Source organism: Cydia splendana, chromosome 7, assembly GCF_910591565.1.
Source record: "Cydia splendana chromosome 7, ilCydSple1.2, whole genome shotgun sequence".
In the NCBI taxonomy this organism is placed as follows: domain Eukaryota; kingdom Metazoa; phylum Arthropoda; class Insecta; order Lepidoptera; family Tortricidae; genus Cydia; species Cydia splendana.
In genome coordinates this window covers 4136399-4157985 of record NC_085966.1, presented here as the reverse complement: position 1 = coordinate 4157985, position 21587 = coordinate 4136399, and the positions used below count along the sequence as shown (strand labels likewise).

The 21587-nt window shown below is 37.6% G+C and overlaps 1 protein-coding gene across 1 annotated transcript in view; it reads right to left on the bottom strand.

Annotated features, from left to right (window-relative positions):
* Positions 1-6055, bottom strand: part of LOC134792288 (procathepsin L-like) — a 48377-nt gene extending 42322 nt beyond the window's left edge. Inside the window, exons 1-2 of the mRNA XM_063763558.1 lie at positions 5608-6055; positions 4701-4833 (exon numbers count right to left, since the gene is read on the bottom strand). Of these exons, the coding sequence (XP_063619628.1) occupies positions 4701-4833; positions 5608-6055 (581 nt within the window). The remainder of the gene's footprint in view (positions 1-4700; positions 4834-5607) is intronic.
* Positions 6056-21587: the final 15532 nt, after the last annotated feature.

Here is a 21587-nt window from a genome sequence, read left to right as displayed (position 1 = left end):
TATCCCTTTCGGCTATTTAGGGTTGTCAAAATTCAAGTGATTATCTTATCTGTGCATGGTCGTGCACGCAAAAGGAAGTCAAGTGGTGCCAACCCTAATAATTGCTCGGAGCAATGCTGAGCCGAACGGAGCCGAGTTCGACCGAAGTCAGGAGTGCCTCCCCACTGATAATGTATGGAATGATCACGTGACATTTCATTGCACCTGTCATCCCGATACATTTTTTTCGATCGGTTTTAATTACACAGTGTGGAAAGATAAGCCGGGCCCTGGAGGGAAACTACCTTAAATCCTTAAGCTGGTTCATTTTACTTAAAGAAGACATCCCTTATTTTTAAAAAGAAACAAAACTGCATTCAAAGATTTACTAAAACTCGTTATCGGATCGGACAATGTGAAAACGCTCTCGGCTAACGGCGCGATTCGGGAAATGAATTAGAGATTCACTACATAGGTATGAAATAGTAAAGTTATGTGACTTTCCACGGCAAAGGGTACCATTGCCCCGGCTGAATATTGGAGCGACGTTAATAATAGCGTAAGCGTCAGCCGCCATAAGGTACCTTTTGCCGTGGAACGTCACATATCTTTACTATTTCATATCTAGTGAGTCTCTAAATCATTTCCCGAATCGCGCCGTAACTCATTATCTAGGTAGTACCGTAAAATGGGGTGAGTAGGGTTCGCAGGGAGAATTGGGTTATGAATAGGGAGAGAAGGGATTAAAAGGGGGGTGAGATGGGATTTTAAGGATACTGCTACAAAAATAATGTATTCCAATTTAAAATGGAGCTATAGTAATAAAAAAAATCGATCCAACAGTCTTCCAAAATCACCTTTGTATGAAAACCCATCTCACCCCAATTACGTGGGACTACGGGGTGAGGTGGGATTTCCTGTTTATCGTCAAAGCTATGAAATGGAACTACCCAAAATAAAATAAAAACTAAAATACAACCGTCCGGAACACTTATTATATATGTTGCAGTCAAAAGTGTGAACTGGTCAAAAGAACTTTTAACCGACAATAACAGGCAAAACTGCTTTTGACTGAGCATGTTGGTCAAAAGTAGTTTTATCTGAAAATCATACCTATTTCTGGCAGCAGTTTCGTTTTTAGGGCGTAGCAAAAAATATAACCCTAACCTACCTATTTCTGCGAGTACTTTTGACTGATAGTAACAGTCACAATTACTATTAACCAATGATTTTCAGGTAAAACTACTTTTGACCAACATGCTCAGTCAAAAGCAGTTTTGCCTGTTTTTGTCGGTTAAAAGTTCTTTTGACCAGTTCACACTTTTGACTGCGACATATACACCATTTGCATAATTATGTAAAAGTAAAATGTTATCGAGGTTTGAATGTCAGTTTTGCGCCTACTCACCCCATTTTACGGTATAGTAAGTTACACCGCACATGCTACGTTACCTGCACAAAAAAAAAGTTCGGTCACTTTACTGAGTGCCGACTAAAGATGGGTCGCGGGTATTTACCCAATTTACCCACCCAGGTAAATACCCGGTAAATACCCATCTACCCGGTATTTACCCGTATCTACCCAAATGGACGGGTAGATTCATTTCTTGTTGCACATGTCGATTTGTGTTAAAGTGGAGATATAAACCGAGTTAATGGCTGTAATTATTGTGTGTCATTTAAAATGAAATGGTTTAGTTGCAGTTGCAGTTGTAACTAAGGAATTTTTAGTACAATTTTGATAAATATTAAAAAAACGCCGTCATAAGAGTATTTTTTTTAGACTTGAGTAAATTATCGTACTTATACGTTGATAATACACATTCCAACTTCGGTCGGCGGGGGGTGTGGTTGGGGGGAGGGGGGCAAAAGTGAACTTTTTCATATTTCTTGGAATCTGTCATTAATATCGAAAAGTGTTGTATGTACAAACTAAAGTAGACATAATTTTCTACAAAAAAGGTTATATACATTTTTGTCCTAAAACTAAATGTGTTTGACTTATAAGCTTCCCAAGTTGGGATACTGCACAATTTTTTTTTATTATCATTCATAAGTATTCTTTATTTTCATCTTTCTAATGTATATTAAAAGCATTTTAAAACATTTCCGGAAGCCAGGGAATGATTTTACACGATTTTTCTAATTGGACTGATATGTTAAAATCGAACTTCACCTCATAGCAACCTTTTCGTAATTAGTTTGAACATACATTTTATGTAACATTATAAAAAAATACTTAAATTAATCTTATTTATACTCACATACCATTAAACACATCAAATTTAGAAGAAAAACGAAAATACCCGCGTATTTATCCGCGGGTAGGTAAATATCGGGTATTTACCGGGTAAATACCCGCTCTCGGGTATTTACCCGGGTAGTTACCCATCTCTAGTGCCGACGAGTCGAGCGCTACAGAACCAGTCTAAAATGTGTCATCGAGATGCGTAACAAAGGTGCGTTATCAGAGAGCGCACTTACATTGTTTTTCCGCGCTCAGATGCCAATTATTAGAGATGCAACGGATAGTTGTTTGGCCGGATACCGGATATTTGGCCTGACCGGCGGATCTATACCTACATTTCGGTTTTTCAGGTGCGTATTGTGCAGGTTTTCACCCGTTTCGTAGTTAACTTTCGCGCGGACTCATTGCTGGGTTCGAAATGAGTGCGCGTGCAAGTGAGTGGAATGTTTAAATTGTTTTAAAATAATAAACGGGTACGATTATGACGTGACTGTTTCTTAGATCCAATTTGTTTACTCAGATATCAAGCAATGTTGCTATCCGGTATCCGGCCGGATATTAAAATAGTGGCCGGATAGGCCGGATACCGGATAGTAACCGAATATCCGGTGCATCTCTACCAATTATCATACGCCGATGACCGACCCTTTTTTTTGCAAGTATGTAGTAAGGTAAACGTACTGGTGCTCGACGCGGTTCCATTACATGTCATATTTAAACTTAAGTCATTGTCAATAGAGGTGACAGCAAGGTGTCATCTATTGGGCATTAGCATGTCGAGCACTACCAAAGGTAAACGTACTAGTCTAGTACGTTTACCTTAGGTAGCATGTGCGGATTTACTTAACAATAGACAAACGGCCCGATTCTAACTTTAAGATACGTCAATTAATAGATCTAGAAACGATATGGATTATATATGTCAGTGTCAAATGTGACGTTTCTTCAAACAAAAACGTCACTTTTGACACTTGTTTGACACTGACATATCCAATCTATATCGTTTCAATATCTAGTATTTGACGTATCTCATTGTTCGAATACGGCTGTTAAACTTCGAATCCGGCAGATAGGTTTACCAGTTCCGGGCCCTACTACAAAACGAACGACTATAATATACCTACATTGTTTTTAGAGTTTCGTAGTCACCTAGAAACCCTTATAGTTTCGCCATGTCTGTCTATCTGTCTGTCTGTCTGACCGAGGCTTTGCTCCGTAATCGTTAGCGCTAGAAAGCTGCAATTTGGCATAGATACATAAACCATGCATTGCGACAGAGTGTAGTCCCAATAGTGTTAGGTATCGTTGGATAAGTCTTTCAAAACTAATAAGGGTCTCCAAAAACCATTTTTTAATAAACCTTGTTAATATTTTCGGAAATAATCGCTCCGAAAGAAAAAAAAATATGTGTCCACCCCCCCTCTAACTTTTGAACCATGGGTCTAAAAAATATGAAAAAAATCGTGAAACAAAAGCTTAATAAATACTTTCAATTAAAATAATAGCGAACATGATCGGTCCAGTAGTTATTGAGTTATTGCAAAAAATCTTCTATTCTTAGTAAAAAGAAGTAAAAAGTAGGTACAAAGCGCTGCACAGGTACTCCCTTATACTTGTAATGTACATGATGCTTACTGATAGCCCCCGTTTGGTCTATTTTCACAGAATAGTAACTATGAAACCCTACATTGAGCATGGCCCGACATGCTCTTGGCCAATTATTTTCCTTTCATCCAACTTGCGCTTGAAGAAACGTTTTTAATACGTACCTATTTGTTGCTATAACTAGAGCATTTTTTTTGTATAATGAGTATGTTAAATCGTGTATTGAAAATAGGTAACGTGTTGGTACGGGTGCTCGACTCGGTCCCTGTACATGTCATCTTGAAACTTAAATCATTGTCAAGAGAGGTGACAGCAGGGTGTCATCTATTGGGCATTAGCATGTCGAGCACTAGTACCACCACCTTATAATGATTATTTTCCCCTAAAGCACATAGTTATTGTTAAACAACTGTTGACGAGTATATCACTAATTTAAAGTAATTTCCTTATAACATATATAGCAGTATCAAGTACGGAACACTCGGCGTACGGGCTTGAGATACACTTGGCTAAATTAGTTAAATATTTGTTTTTAATGAGAAAACCGGCCAAGTGTGAATCGGACTCGCGCACAAGGGGTTCCGTACCATTACGCAAAAAAATCACGTTTGTTGTATGGGAGCCCCACTTAAATATTTATTATATTCTGTTTTTAGTATTTGTTGCCATATCGGCAACAGAAATATATCTTCTGTTAAAATTTCAACTGCCTAGCTCTCACGGTTCATACCTTATACCGTAGACATGGTTTATGAGATATAGTCTGGTGACAGACAGAAAGACAGACAGACAGACAGACGAACAGCGAAGTCAGGTAATAGGGTCCCGTTTTTACCCTTTGGATACGGAATCCTAAAAAATTACTTGCCTTAAGACCCACAACATGTCCATACCGCTGCCTCCCTCACATCCTCTGTTATGTGAGCAACAGTCAAGAGCCTGGCTCTCAGAGAAGGCCAGACACTGCCTATGCTTCATAGCATACCTGGATTCGACGTTAGCTGTGAACAGTGTGAAAGATTTTTTAAAATCTTTATTACAGAGCTTTATCGCTTAGCGATTATGTTGCTCCATGTAATCAACATGCAATCACACTCATTTACGATTACTTAGGCCTATATTTACTAGCTTGAACAGTGCTCTGGCCTCGTCCGACAATGGATAAGCCAGGGCACTATTGCAGCCACCAACATTGTGAAAAGTAGTAAATTATATTTTCAGTCGGCTCCTAAACTCGTTCCGCACACATTCCACCAATATCTGGTCGTCCTCAATCATATCACACTCTAAACATAATGGTGAGGTAACTTTACGCATCATGAATCCAAACTTATTAAGTGAAATGTGCCCCGAACGTACTCTTAGTTTTTTGTACTGAATTATATATTTTTGTTTATTCTTTATTCAATATCTTTCACAATGCAGACTGAACTTATAAATACTCCATGGATAGATTGTTCGCTTAATCGGCAAGAAATTGTAACAGCTCTAAGACTTAGACTAAGACTTAGAGCTGTTACTATTTCTAATTTATAACTTCAGGCTGGAGTGTGAAAGATATTTAATAAAGAATAAACAAAAATATATAATGAGTACAAAAATGCGTTATCTATGTCATTGGAGAGACTAAATTCTGAGAATAGTACAAAATACAATAAAATTGATTCTTGACGAAAAAGCATGAAAGAGACCAATTGAAAATATTGTTTAACGAAGCAACTAAGTTATTTTAGTCTTGTTTTTATTCGCCATAAATAAAATATGAAAAATATTACCAACTGTAGCAAAGATATACCCGCAGCCACATTTTCCTTGGTCCTTGACGGGTGAAATAATCCCTTCTTTTCTCCAGTCAAATGCGGGTACTTCATTAGACACAATGTTAGGGTGAAAAGGCATTGTAGTTTTATTTTCTGTTACATTTCTTAAAGGCACGATGCCACGGTATAATTCCAGCTCATCAGGTGTTAAATCAGAGAAGCGATTTACTGCAAACACCGTCAGAGGATACTTTTCATTTCGAAAGTTTATATCTTTTAAACTTTCCTTGAAAATTTCAAGTCTTTCTAAATATTCTCTTCCATTGTATACTTTTCCATGCTGCTTAATGAAGTCTTTGAAAAGATTTTCGGCGTCGTCCAGGTCGTAGTATGGTTTGTCAAGAGAGACAGCCACAACGGCACTGCTGGCGAGGCAGACCGCCACCCAGAATGTTACTAGCATTGTATATTATTGTACGAATAACAAGCTTAAAACATCGTTAAGAAACTGTAGACGCTGCACATTTAGGAGGCCTTTTATATATAAATTACTTGTTATTCTATGTAGGTACGTGGATATTATCGCATGAGTATTTTATGACTTTGAATTTTTGTAGTACTTATCACAAAAAATGCTATAACAATTATACGACCGCAGGTTTCATAGATACGGTTCTGTGATCAGTGTCTGAATTTCAAAAGCATGGGTTTGAATCCTGGCAAGAATAACTAGGTAACTTGCTTTTTGGTATCGGCAAATTGTTGTGAAGCTTGGATAAATCTGTGATAACGACCGGTCTAGCCTAATGGCTAGTGACCCTGCCTGCGAAGCCAATGGTCCTGGGTTCGAATCCCAGTAAGGGCATTTATTTGTGTGATGAACACTAATAAAGGGTGTCCCAAAAAGGACGCAAGATTTGAAATTGATGAAAAACACATTTTTTTTCGTTATAATATATTTGTATATAAAGTCTTGAAATACATAAAATAGGGTTATTTGTGGAATAATACGTCAGGCAAATGTCCTCCTAGGCTTTGCTGGCACATACGCACTCTTTTGTCAAAATTTTCTATGACCATTTTGCATAGATGCGGCTGAATTTCTCCAATGCAGCGTCGAATTTCCTCTTTTAAAGTATGAGTGGCTGTGGGCTTATTGACATAGACTTTAGACTTTAAATAACCCCATAAAAAGAAGTCTAAAGGCGTTAAATCGCAAGATCTAGGGGGCCAATTCTGATCACCGAATCGAGAGATCACACGACTAGGAAATGTTTCATGATTCAGTTTCTGGCTGTGTGGCAAGTGGCCCCGTCTTGTTGAAACCACATTGATATCTTCTAATTCGGCTAGAAAAAACCTTGTTATCATGTCGCGATATCGAGCTCCATTAACAGTAACTTGTCCACGATGCCTAATGGATGTTCCTGGATGTTCACGGACATTCTGACGCACTGATTCGATATTGCCATTTGAACGGCTTGTTTTTGGGCGACCAGTGGAATGAACATCATGAATTGATCCACTCTCCCTGAATTTTCCAACTACTCTGCTCACAGTTGATGAAGTCAAGTCAATATTCAGACCATATTTTGCACGGAATTTTCGAACAGTACCCGCCAAACTTTCATTACTTTTGAAATATTGATCAATAATAAAAACGCGTTGATCTTTCGTATAACCCGCCATTTTTACAAACCCTAATCATTCAGCTGTCAAATAGTTTTAGTTAAGTAATTAATTAGGGCTGCCAGCACTAAAATACAAAAATGGCGGCAAATTGAAATCTTGCGTTCTTTTTGGGACACCCGTTACTTGTTCCTGAGTCATGGGTGTTTTCTATGTAGGTATATAAGCGTGTATTTATCTATATAAGTATGTATATCGTCGCCTAGCACCCATAGTACAAGCTTTGCTTAGTTTGGGTCTAGGTTGATCTGTGTAAGATGTCCCCAATACTTATATATAAAAAAAACCATTTCATCGTAAGAGCGTTTTCACATTGTCCGATTAGATATCGGATGTCAGAAGGAAGTAAAATACTACTATACCTTTTAGATTTATTTATTTCACAACATATATGATTACAGTACAATTTTTTTTTATATCCACAACGCAGGCTTCGTCAGGTGGCCACAAATGCAAATCCGCAACATGCTTCGTCTAAAACAAACCAATGATGATGTCCGCACCAGGCTTCGTCATTTTTAAACAAAACAATTGTCACGAATCGTACCTGGTTCAAAAGTCCCCATCACACTGGCAGCGTTACCACGTTGAATGGCCAATGAGATTTGTTGAACTAGGTACGATCCGGACCGAGGGTCACACCCCCTGTCCCTCAGCCGCCGGCCCAAACCCCATACGAATACCTTGGCCTCCAAAGCCCAAGGTCCCGCAGTCTCGACTGCAACTGGCACAAAGTCGTACATTGGCTCCAGGGCAGAGTACTTAACATGCTTCATTTTAGCCGCATACTCCGCGGCTGAGCCAGCAGACCTCACCGTGAGATTCAAGTGGGACGGCGCAAACGTACTGACGCACGTTGCATCCCACAGGAGGCACCGTCCCTTCTGCCATGGAACCAATGTCAGACCGGCAGGCCTCTTGCCATCTGTGCGGCACAACCCTGGAGGCTCCAAAACGCAAGGGACGTTGGCCGACACCAGAGCCCTGCGGATTACATCATTGATAGCATGATGCCTTGAAAAACGCCCGGCGCATTTCAAGCAGCTTAGGCCATGGTGTCCGTTTTCTTCAACCATGACCCCACAAATGCAACTCCACAAGTAAAATACTTATATGTGTTTATTTATGCATTTAATAAATCATTATTACTAATAAACGATAAATAACGCAAAAAACCTTTTTTGCGTCCATCATCATCATCATCTCAGCCATAAGACGTCCACTGCTGAACATAGGCCTCCCCCTTGGACCTCCATACGTACCGGTTTGAAGCGACCCGCATCCAGCGACTTCCGGCGGCCTTAACAAGGTCGTCTGTCCATCTTGTGGCTGGACGTCCTACGCTGCGCTTGCTAGTCCGTGGTCTCCACTCGAGCACTTTTCGACCCCATCGGCCATCTTCTCTGCGTGCAATGTGGCCTGCCCATTGCTAATTCAGCTTGCTAATCCGGTGGGCTATGTCGGTGACTTTAGTTCGTCTACGGATCTCCTCATTTCTGATTCGATCATGTAGAGAAAATCCGAGCATAGCCCTCCCCATAGCTCGCTGAGCGACTTTGAGTTTTGAGATGAGGCCGATAGTGAAAGACCACGTTTCGGAGCCGTAAATCATCACTGGTAACACACATTGATTAAAGATTTTCGTCTTGAGGCACTGAGGTATGTCGGACGAAAAGACATTACGTAGTTTCCCGAACGCTGCCCAACCGAGTTGGATTCGGCGGTTGACCTCTTTCTCGAAGTTGGACCTACCTAATTGGACTACTTGTCCTAGGCTAGGCTATAGGCTATAGGCTTTTTGAGTCCACCTGGACTTAATGCCAATAGCACTCTCCTGCAGCTGTTTTTGTCATAGGCGCCTTCCGACATCCGATATCGATATTTCTCAGCTGAAATGCAGCAATGAACGTCACTCAATTTACCAAAAAAATTCAATGTAATCTTGATGACCCTAGGGAGAGGGGGCACCATGGTCTAGAAATACTTATATGATATTTTCCTTCAAATAAAACACGACTAGAGTCTTCGCGGAAAGAGAAAAGTCATTAAATGTATTGGTTTCCTTATATTCCATGACTCTTCTCTTTCCAGACAGACAGCCCGATTCGAAATTTAAGATACGTCAAATATAATGACTAGAACCGATATGTCAGTGTCAAAAGTGACGTTTTTGTTTGAAGAAACGTCACTTTTGACACTGACATATCTAATCCATGTCGTATCTAGAGTTGATAATATCTTAAAGTTCGAATCGGGCCGAGACTCCACATTAAACATCAAAGAGTAAAAGCTATTTAATCCCTCTAGGCGCAAAACATAAAGTCACCCAAGAGGGACTGCCGCGAACATCGAAGTTATAAATTTTGCTATCTGCCTATCTATTACTTGATTATATGCAAGAACGATAGAGATGCAGATAGTGAAATTTTGAACTCGCTTTAGGTAGATATGTTTTTACCAATAAGGTTAAATTGGTGTACTGCCATCTCGCCGAAATATTTTTCGCCTAATTTCACTTCCCAACCAACTTATTGCAGTACTTTTAGTTGGCAAACCAATGCTTAGCATATTATTATTTAGCATAATTTTTATTTGAACACAATTTTATTTAGCAGATGTTCATTTTACCACGATTTATTTAGAAAAATTGTTACTAAGCAAATGTTTTATTATACCTAACTATTTATTGTTAAATAACGTTTGCCCAAATTGAAATTTCGCATACTTATTATTGGATCACAACTATATTTAGCATTTTTTTTATGACCCGTAAAACCAAACTGCTCCCAGAGATAGGTAGGTTATGGTTATTTTTTTTAAGACCCTAAAAACGAAATTGCTCCCAGAGATAGGTAGGTTATGGTTATTTTTTTTTATGACCCGTAAAACGAAACTGCTCCCAGAGATAGGTAGGTTAGGGTTATTTTTTTTTGATGACCCTAAATACGAAACTGCTCCCAGAGATAGGTCGGTTAGGGTTTTTTTTTGGTGACCCTAAAAACGAATCTGCTCCCAGAGATAGATAGGTTAGGGTTATTTTTTTTGATGACCCTAAAAACGAATCTGCTCCCAGAGATAGGTAGGTTAGGGTTATTTTTTTTTTGGTGACCCTAAAAACGAATCTGCTCCCAGAGATAATTAGGTTAGGGTTATTTTTTTATGACCCGTAAAACGAGACTGCTCCCAGAGATAGGTAGGAAGGTAGGTTAGGGTTATTTTTTTTTATGACCCTAAAAACGAATCTGCTCCCAGGGATAGGTAGGTTATTCACAATATTAGGCGAAAAATAATTTATGCCTATCAATACATTCGACATAACAATAAAAGACATTTTGAAACATGACCAACTAAATATTTTGCCATACAATAATATTGTAAATAATCATTTGCGACATGTTATACAGGGTGGAAAGGCACGACGATCCTTCCCGGAAGTATTAGGTCGTTTAAGTGATACAGAGACTATTGGTAATGGTAAGAATCGTTAATTGAGTAAAAAATAAAAATTGCAAAAATACTACTTTTTAACTGTGGTGATAACCCTATAGCATGTGCACATGACGGCTAGATTAAGGATCTCCGTCGGGAAAGCTCGGGACTTTCCACTTTTTTCCGATCGTTGACAGTATCGCAATGATGTATGAATGACGCATAAATGTCAAATAAATCAAATGCATGCAAAAATATTACAAACAATTTTATTACTTTCTTAGATAATTACTTTTTTCCAATATTTAATACTATCTTCTTTTCACATACGGTGTTCAAATGTACCTCCGTGTATTACAACGCCGCCGCAGCCCGTACCCGAGTATGTCGATGCACATGCGATATAGTGTATGCTCTTCGTCATTTATCCTCCGCAGAAAGCACCAATTAGCCTTTGTCTCATTTCGTCCGCAGTTTCACATTCCGTTTGGTTTGGTACACCATATCTTTTACACAGCCTCACAAATTTAAATAGCCACGAGCATCTAACATTTTTATTTGAAGAATATGACATTCAATAAGTATAGTTCAATGAAAATTTAATTTCAAACATCAGACGTCTTGTCTATTTCCTACCACGCAAGAAGGTTTGTTAGTTTGGTATTTATTCTTGATTTATTCTTAGTATTTAATTTTTGCAAGTTCATTTGGTGCAACTAACACAACCTACATGTAATTTTTTATTATTTTAAATAGTTTCCAATTATTCGAAAATAATTTTGTGAAACGTGTTAAGAAACTAAAACCTTTTTATCAGTCAAGGAAACCAGAGATATTTATAAGACGATTGCGTACTTTTGAGTGGTTGTCAATGTCACCATTTGAACTGTCGTTGTAAACAATGTTGTGGTTAGTATTATTAATATTAAGGAATAACATAACTATTTCATTCAAGTATTGAACAAGTGGAACCACTAAGAAAGCGAAAATCCTGCAATGATTCTTACCGTGCTGTAAGCAGACCTAAAAATGGTTAGATGGCAACAAATTAGCATAATTTCCTGTCGAATACTGATTGTTTACAAGTAAGTTCATTGACCCTGTCACCTGTTAGGGTTAGAACAAAGTAGTTTTTTGCGTGGATGTTTAAAAGGTCATAATTTAGAAACGGTTGCCCATATTAACATAGTTTCTATGGAGAAAATATAGAGCTTAGGCTAAACTATCTCCCATTTCCGGAAAGGATCGTCGTGCCTTTCCACCCTGTATATGCGAAACATTGGTCTGCCATCTGATAGTTTTGCCAAATGATACTATGGGAAAAATAGTTTGGGTAGTGATAATTTGCCATACAATTTTCGGCCACATATTAGTAAACCGGTTAAATTAAAGTCAATTTAAGTAATATTTTGTGTTTCTTGTCATATATTTTTAATTGTTATTTTGCTACTTGACGATCATAATATAAATTCGAATGGATTAATGTAAAATAATTTAACGATAACGATAATTTTTACGATCTTTAAGTACTAAATACTTATTATTAATTTTAAAGGAATTTGGCGAATGTGGAAAACTAGGTAGTATTTATGGTTCAAGTTTGCCTTCGCATGCCATGTTTTATTTCTTGCATATTTTTTGCACCCGGCACCAAACATTATACTTTAAGGTTCCTTAGGAATCGAATAAAATGTTATAATAAGAATCACTTTTCTAATCTTAGCACTTGCCCAAATTAGTTATATTGATAGCCGAGCAAGCGAAAGATTCCAATATTAAGCCCAGAACCAAAGATAATAGATATTATAGAGGGGTCCTGTCATAGTATATTTTGTAATGACAGTAAATTTTTATATCATTTTGACCCATGTTCATTCACTGATACCTATGTGTTAAAATTGTGAAATATAAAACGGTGTCGTCAACGCCATCTAGCCGACCATAGGCCAAAGGTGTGTGCGCCATCTATCCGAGAATGACTTTTTCTTGATTTCCGAGGCACGTTTTTTTCTTAGACTTTATTCATCTTATACGGAGTTACATAATTATGTCTTTGCCAGAGCGTAGCAAGTGGAATATTGAGCCGTGCAAGGGTGTCAAGGCACGAGGGTTAAGCAAATTTTGGAGTTGCGGACAAGTCTGAACGAACGCGCGAATGTTAGCAAACTGATAATTTAGGTATCATTATGTAGGTAATATTGGTTTGATGTCAGACTCAGGTGCACGTTCGAATTGGCCTGTGTTAAGTACTTATAATGGTACAGTCACCAGCAGTAATATGTTACTCTTCGAAGGCCGCAAAAATATGTGACACGCTCTTATGGCTCTACAAATAAGATGGTGTCAGATATTTTTGCGGCCTATGTTGTGTAACATATTATTGCTGGTGACTGTACCCTTGGAATCTTTGGGCTTTAACTTTCTTCCATTCAATCGTATAGAAAATACGATACGACGGTAAACCGACGCTGATCAGCGGCGGTAGCACGATCGCATATTTATCACTTGTCACCATGCCTGTCACGTTCTAACAAGTATGTAAGTGCGAAAGTGACGGACATAGTGACAGGCGATAAACATGGATCCATGCTGCGCCCGCGCGCAGGCTTTAGCTCGGCAAAATGACAGAGCGCCGCTTCCGGTATCGGAAGACGCCATTTTGCGAGCTCTAGATATCCTACACACGGTACAGTCGACGACAGTCGTGTCTCTAAAGTCTGTTTAAGGGTACGCGAACCTAGCCGCCGCCATAACGCTCTCATACATTCGTCTTTAGTATACAACTTAGCCTTAACTAGCACTAGCGGTCCGCCCCGGCTTCGCACGGGTTAAATAAAACCTTAACAAATTATATACCTAAACCTTCCTCAACAATCACTCTATTAATAGGTGAACACCGCATGAAAATCCGTTCAGTAGTTTTTGACTTTATCGCAAACATAATACAGACAGACAGACGCGGAGGGGGACTTTGTTTTATAATATCCTAGTGATTAAATCATAATTCTGCTATAAATTGTATCATTGTATTCATCGTTTTTAACACTTTAAGATTTAGAAATAACTTTTTAAGTAAGTATAATTTTCATAATAATACCTAAATAAAAAATTAAAGAAGGTGACAGCAGTCCATTTCCAACGACAGCTGCACTACTGTTCATTTTACTATGGAAATTGACAATAACACCGACACGTTCAGTATAGTTTGTAGGTTTCTAATAGAGCCCGACGGCTAATCCTATTGTCTATTGTTAAGTAAAACCGCTCGTGCCACGTGCCACAACCACCTGCATAAAAAATACGTACTTACTTCGGTTACTGAGTGCCGGCGAGTCGAACGCTACAGAACCAGTCTAAAATGTGTCATCGAGACGCGTAACAAAGGCGCGTTATCGGAGAGCGTACCTACACTGGTTTTTTGAGCGTTGGACCGTCGGGCTCTATTAGAAACCTACAAACTATACCAGTAGCGCAGCTGCGGTCAAAAATGGAATGTTACCCTTAAGCTTATTAGTTGGGGAAGGGTGGCAAATTAACAATTAGATTATAACAGATATTTTTGAATGAAAACTGTAGAGATTTAAAATAAATTAAATTAAATAATGATTTATTTCAGATCTCAACAATCCATAGATTTTGTTGATTTATCTCTAGTTCGAAAAGTATTTCAGTGTGGCAGATGATTTTGGCGCGTTGTTTTATTCGCTACTTTTCATGCTGACTGTACGAGTTCTAGAACATAAATAATCCGTGCAAGTCTGTAGATTCTGTATCATCATTACAACTCATTTCCCGCAGTGAAACTATTTAAACATGTCTAATGATGGCTCGAGAACATGGAACGGGAATATTATCTCGAATTAATGGTTGGTTATAAACAGTCTTATGGACGTACCATTAGCTTATTTATCTTACTTATGTGTTATATATATACATACTAATAAATTGTAATAGTAGTAATTATTTTATTTTCGATTAGGTACAATAAAAAAATACTGAAGCTAGGATGAACGGTATTCCGATTAATACGCAAGAAAATTGTGTTTCTACTGGGTCGAATTAGATTAGAGTCCGACCAAGAATAGTCTGCAGCGGATTTGATACGCGCAGTGCAAGTGTTATTTTAAACGTCAAACTTCTATGAAATTATGACGTATAAATGACACTTGCACTGCGCGTATCAAATCCGCTGCAGACTTTTTTTGGTCCGACCCTAGATTATCTAGATTAGCCACAACAATAGGTAGTATACGAAGACGAGTATACTTAAATCCTGACAAGATTGAATTTGGACCTGAGATAAAAAATTACCTAAGAGAATAATATGCGTATAGGGACTTAGGGACCGTGCGCGTTGGAGGGTCTGCCATCTTGTGGCCTGAATCGGAAACATATGTGCACACTGCACATGTACATTGCCAAAGCAAGTGCTACCATCTACCGTTCTCGTCGGTACGTTTCCTTGTGCATAGTAGGTTCTGCCATCTTGTGGGCTACATCGGAAGCATAAACGACACATTTACGCCTCGCGCCTAAAATCTGACGGCTCCTATGCTGCCCTATAGTTCATGCACGCGGGGCCTATATCATGTATAATCAATAATCAAATAAAATGTCAGTATCGGTCAAGTCAAATACTAATTTCAAAACATTGTCGATTGAAACACATTGAGTAGGCACATGAGAAAAGCATCGATAATTGAGTTTATCGATATAGTAACTCCTTACCTCTCATTAAATTTTGCCACCTAAAATCCGATGTCTGGCGATTCGTTTTCATTAGCTCAATAAAGATAATAAATAGATGCAACGGAATGCAGTGGACAGCGAGAGTTGCGGTCGCTGACTCGGCGCGTGCGTTTAGAAAAGTGTTCGCTCACATCATATTAACGTTTAATCACGGGGAAAAATAAGAGTGTTTTATAATTGCATTGCGACGGAAGACTGGTAATAAATATATCCTCTACGTGACCAGTGGGGGATACTATTAGAACAAATTAAATTATTTTCAGAAATTATTTTAATTTGTCTTTTATTTCAAGTAGAAACACTACTACATAAATTATAAACTGAAATAAATGTCATATGCTATGCTATATTTCAGTTTATAATTTATATAGGTAGCAGTGGGGGATCTTCGACAGTGGAATGAACTGTCGCCCGCGGGGTTCCGGACCGATATGAACTTCAAGCTTTGAAGAACCTTCCATCCTTCACCCTGAATGATGTGGTGGGGGACAGTTGGAGACAGTACCGTCTTAACCATCTTAAGATGAAACAGGAGCTGAGTTTTAAATATTTTAGGTAAATATACCCGTCTCGCTAACGGAAGCGGCACCTAAAAGTAGTGCGATAAGGACAAGGCGAAAAATCCTGCGTAAAAATCTCAAAAATCGAGGTTTCGTACTCCTCTGTTTCCTCCTCCAAAACTTAACCAATCGTAACCAAATTTGGAAATCTAAATGATTATGAAATTATCTGTGTCGGACCGTTTTGCTTTTTTGGCTAATTGATATCAGTTTTGAATGCCACGCCTCTCATTGCGGCATAGTCAATTAGGCCATTTTGGCCATTTTTGAAGGGCTCTAGCGCCTTAAAAAACAAAAATATCAAAAAAAGCAAAACGGTCCGACACAGATATTGACAATATTAATCTGTGTTGAAAAAATCATTGCTCTAGCTTCAAAAACCACGGAGGAAAACGAGGAGTACGTTTGTTTGGAGAAATGACCACTCCCGTTGGCTCTTAACTAGAGACATTTACACCTCTAAATATTATAGAATTTTTTTTTGTGTTTTTGTATGTGTATTTTTTTTTATGTAATTCGACATTAAGAGACCGTATATAGATCTAAGTAATTGTAATACGTTAGTTTGTATTGGTAGTTTCAGCAGTTAGTTGTATTTTTTTAAATTGTTAATATGTATGTTGTTATTATTTTTGCTTGTATGTAAATTCAATGTTGGCCTATTTGCCTATTTGCTGAATAAATGTTGAAGTTTTTTTTTTAAAGTTTGAACCATAAGGGCACACGGGGCCCGTGCCCAGGGCCCCCATCCTCAGGGGGGGCCGAAAGGACAGACAGTAACAGTATATATGATTGTTACCCATAATAAATAGAAGATCATAGCCAGTGATCGGAATAGGCAGAGTATATTTACCTACACTTGGTAGAACATAGATAAAAACTGGAGACTTCCTTACGACAAAATTTTTTTGCGGGACTAATGTCCCGGGAACTTACCGAATAATTAATATTGTTCTGAATAGTACAAAAAACAATCCAACTGCTTCAATACAATAAATAGGCATAAAATGAAACAACCAATATATAAACGGATTCTTCTATATTTATTTTTAATAAACTCTCTTTATGTACAAAGTTATTATTATTTTATTAAGTCTAAATATAAATAACATTGCAACTCAATCTACAAATACAAAATTATTATATTGATTTAAACTAACACCATTTTCACACATACCTATTATTAAATGAAAACGGGACTTAATCGCGTAACACTTATATTTAATATTTGGCCCAAGGTTTCGGATGTCACATTATGTCCGCGGTCAGAGGCATACGGGTAGGGAGTTGTGTCAACATTTTCTAGCTATACGAGTTTTTGGAACTACCCGCACTTGATTTCCATTAGTTACTTAGCTTACACGTGTCTATTTATGTAGGTACAGTACGGTAAGTATGATGTATGTAGGTTTAATACATTACACGGCCAAATTATGAACATAGGCAAGTGACCCAAGTCAATAGTCATAGTTCGTGACCGTATATTTCAGCCTTTATTCTTACTTTCGATTATACACACAATGAAAAAGATAAAAATGTTAAATAATAAATACATTATCTTACCTTGAAACTTGGTAGTTTTGCAGTATCCGTGGTGTTTTCAGTATCCAGTAATCGCCAAATCCAATCAAAGCAAAATCGGTGTCCGAGTTCAGGCCGTGTGTAATCAAGTATAGCAGGCGAAATTCCAGTAAACAAGCAAATGTCAAATATCCAAAAAACACAGTATCTACACTTCCATACGTACTCGACAAGGGATAGTAAGAAACTGATGTCAACTTTCTATTTAATGCATAAAAAGGGTTGCAGGTAACAGCGATAAGTGATAACGACATCTGCTTTGTCTTTTAGACGATAACAATGGAAAGTACAATTAACATAGTAGATAGTAATACTGTTATTTCTATCTCTTTCACTTAAACACAGCTGGTATTGGCGTAAAAGAGACGGACAAGTTTGAAATAATATAAATACAATAATGTTATATTATCACTCGTAAACTAGTACAAACTTGTAGTGTTGTGGTTACTATTTAATTTTACGTACATTGGGGATACATTATGAGATTTTATTTAATTTACTGATTTTTTAAATCCGGGAAATCCCGGAAAAAAATGTTATCGCAAGGAAGTCTCCACTTCATGACTTTGTTCTACCAAGTGTAGGTAAATATACTCTGCCTATTCCGATCACTGATCATAGCAGTAAAATGTTAGTTTAATTAGCTTTGTAACGCGAACTTTCCCAAATATATCAATAAACTATGTTTAGTTCTCATGGAGCCTACTAGATGGCGCTAGTAGTCCTCGATTTCGACGTAAACATTAGCAATATTTTATCTTTCCCGTAGTTTTAAAAATCCAAAACCTTGCGTAACTTGTGTTATGTGTTGCCTAGATTTTTATGTAAACATAACGAATGTGCAAACTAAGATTAATGTAAATTGGATAGCTTCCAGTTCCTAGGCAACTTTTAGTTCCTTACGCCTCACAAGATGGCTCTACTAGTACCCAATGTTTTGTTCTTAAACCCAATGTTCCTGGAACCTTAAAATTATGACTTCAAGCATTTCATAACACTTGTATTTTTAGTAAAACATAGCAAATGTATAGATTTAGATTAACGTAATCTTGAACACTCATACATATATAGTTCATCTATATGCACAGAGATGGTTAGTAGGCCTATCATAACTCGTTTCTGAAACCTGTAAAAATACAGAACATCATGTAACATGTTCCTAAAAATATATCGAATGTATCTAAATAGTTTAACATACATAAAAAACAACGCGCATGTTCGTACAATTTAACTGTTACCCAATTTGTCACTAGATGTCACTGTACAGCGCGCATACTAACCCTACATGGCGGTGTTAAGATTTTTCCTAGAATAAGGACCCGATGCACCGAATATTGTAATGTTGAGAATTAGCTAGGCGATAGATTTCTACGGCCTGTGTACCCCCTGGGACCTTGTCGGACTATCTTATCAGGAGTTTTCCCGGTTCCCCTTGCGCACGACAGCTGTACGTCTTGGACGCTGCTCGGCCGTAGGAGATTCGTTAGATTAGTCAATTGTATATATATCTGTATAGTATTAGCGCCGACTGTTGAAAATTAATATACGGCTATCTGCCATCACTCCGTGTTTCTCTTCGCACCTCATCGCACGCCCCCCCACCTCTCGGAGAAAACTCCCCTACAGCTTTCTTTACTTTCCAAAAGGGCCCCAAATTCTTATGTGCTCAAGGGCCCCAGCATAGTTCAAGACGGCCCTGGTGGGGGACAATTGGAGACAACGAGACCCATTGAGATTATGGCTCCGTTATAAATCTCCTTACAGCCTGGCAAAAAAGAGTAGAAATTAAAAAGTGGCAACACTGTAGTGTGGTCCCGTTCTCTTATAAATATTGATTTGAAAGGGACGACACTACAGTGTTGCCACTTTTTAATTTCTACACTTCTTATATCTATGCTTATCATACACATACAGGTATACCTCCGTCATAGAAATAGTAGATTGTTAACCAAGGGATGACATGATGCCTTTCACCCGAATTAAACACTCCACTTTTCATTTCGAATACGAGGAAAGTAAAATATGTACATGTGATTTTATAAAACGTGACTGAGTATAATTTTTTATAGCATTTCTTGAGGGTACTTTCAATCAAAAGTATCGATATCGTTATTTATGGAATGGGAAATTAAATCATCAGTCTTGCAAGCCTGTAGACTATTCTGAATCATCATTACAACTCATTTCCCGCAGTGAAACTATTTAAACATGTCTAATGATGGCTCGAGAACATGGAACGGGAATATTATCTCGAATTAATGGTTGCTTATAAACATTGCTTAAAACCAAATTTTATTTTTCTTATCGTCAAAAATTGAAAAAAGTCGTAGGTACTTGGAAACATAGATTTATAAGGCATAGATTGAGTGTTCGTACATCCCTAGTGAAGCAATTTCAAGTGCGACGTCACGTCGCACTCGTGTCACCGTATTCGATCGGCTTGTGTACACCTCCCGTTTAAAAATCAAAAACACAGGAAAAATGGTTGTTTGTCACTGACTTAATATTAGAAATAGACACACAGAGCGGAACAAAAACGTCAACAAAATGTGGGTCAGAATGACAGTAGCGGCAAATTTGCATTGATGATAAAAACGCTTACGTAAATTTTGAGTCAAGATAAATGTTTTGTACGGAAAAGAACTTACTGTCGTAAGCATTAAGTGTCAAATTTGTAAACATTAGTACCAACACTGTTAAAACTTTAAGTCCGATGGCACTAAACGTAACTTCACCTTTGTATTTACGTCAAACAACGTCAAATGAGAATAATGAACGAATGGAGTCCCTTTGGTACATTTTAATAGGTATTACTGTACAGAAAAACCAAAGTAATAAATGAATCAATTTAATTTGATCGGGAGTTCAAATAAAATTAATTCATGGTAACAACCCGTTTAAGTTACATAAAACAAATTTATTTTTAATAAGTAAGTATATATAGGTACGTCTTTAAATACTATTTTCCTTGAAATAAATTCAACTTATTAAATAACTGTGTATTTTAGATCTACATAATCTTCGCACTTTCGTTCTTTGCAATATAGTGCACGGGGATATTCAGGTCGCTACTGGTACTGATTGGTTATGGTCTTTATCAAGAAATTCCTGTGGTTGTCACTGTGTTCAGACAGGTTTAACATTTACAGTTAGTCGATGTAAGCCCTTATTGGTCGTGTATATGTCGGAAACAGGGAAATGCGCCGAACACACAAGTGCCGTTTTGCCTTGTTTAAAACTGCATCACCCCTATCTCTTGCTATAATAGCAGTACACTCAGCACGTCGCATAGGTTTTCTTGGAAATCTTGAATTTAAACATAATATTATATCTTACGAATTCCATATAAAAATAAAAAAAGTATTGACCTCACATCGACTCATTAGATTTTTGTTCCTTCACATCCCTTCTTTGGTACTAACAAAATAATTTATACAAAACCATGAAATTACCACCAGATTACATAAATTATGTAATGCCAAGTAATGCTATCCAAAGAACTAACCGAAAGAAATACATTCCAAGCTTTTTCCTTATTTTATCATTGTTATTTTTGCATATTTTGACGACCATTTTACGACATTGTTGACAACTTCACATTTGAGCGGTCTATACAAGACTAAACGAAAAAGTAACGCGTGATCTGTTTTAACGTTACTTTTGCGGGGCCATTTTTTGCGGCTGATTGGGTATCCAGTTCTTATTCTATATCAATGTTGTTTGTGCATTGAATGGGTGTCACAACGCATCATATCATAAAAACAAACCGACCTACATTACATTTCACGCGTAAGTATAGAGTTTTTATTGTGATATTTTTACGTAATCGTAACTACAAAAATCCAATGTTTCGTCAGCCGCCATTTCTTATAAATGTTGCCAGTGTACCTAGTGAATATTTTTTCCTCAAAATGGGACATGACGTTTACATTCTAAAATGAATACGCTTAATTGAAGTTCCTTGTAAGTATAATTATATAAAAATTA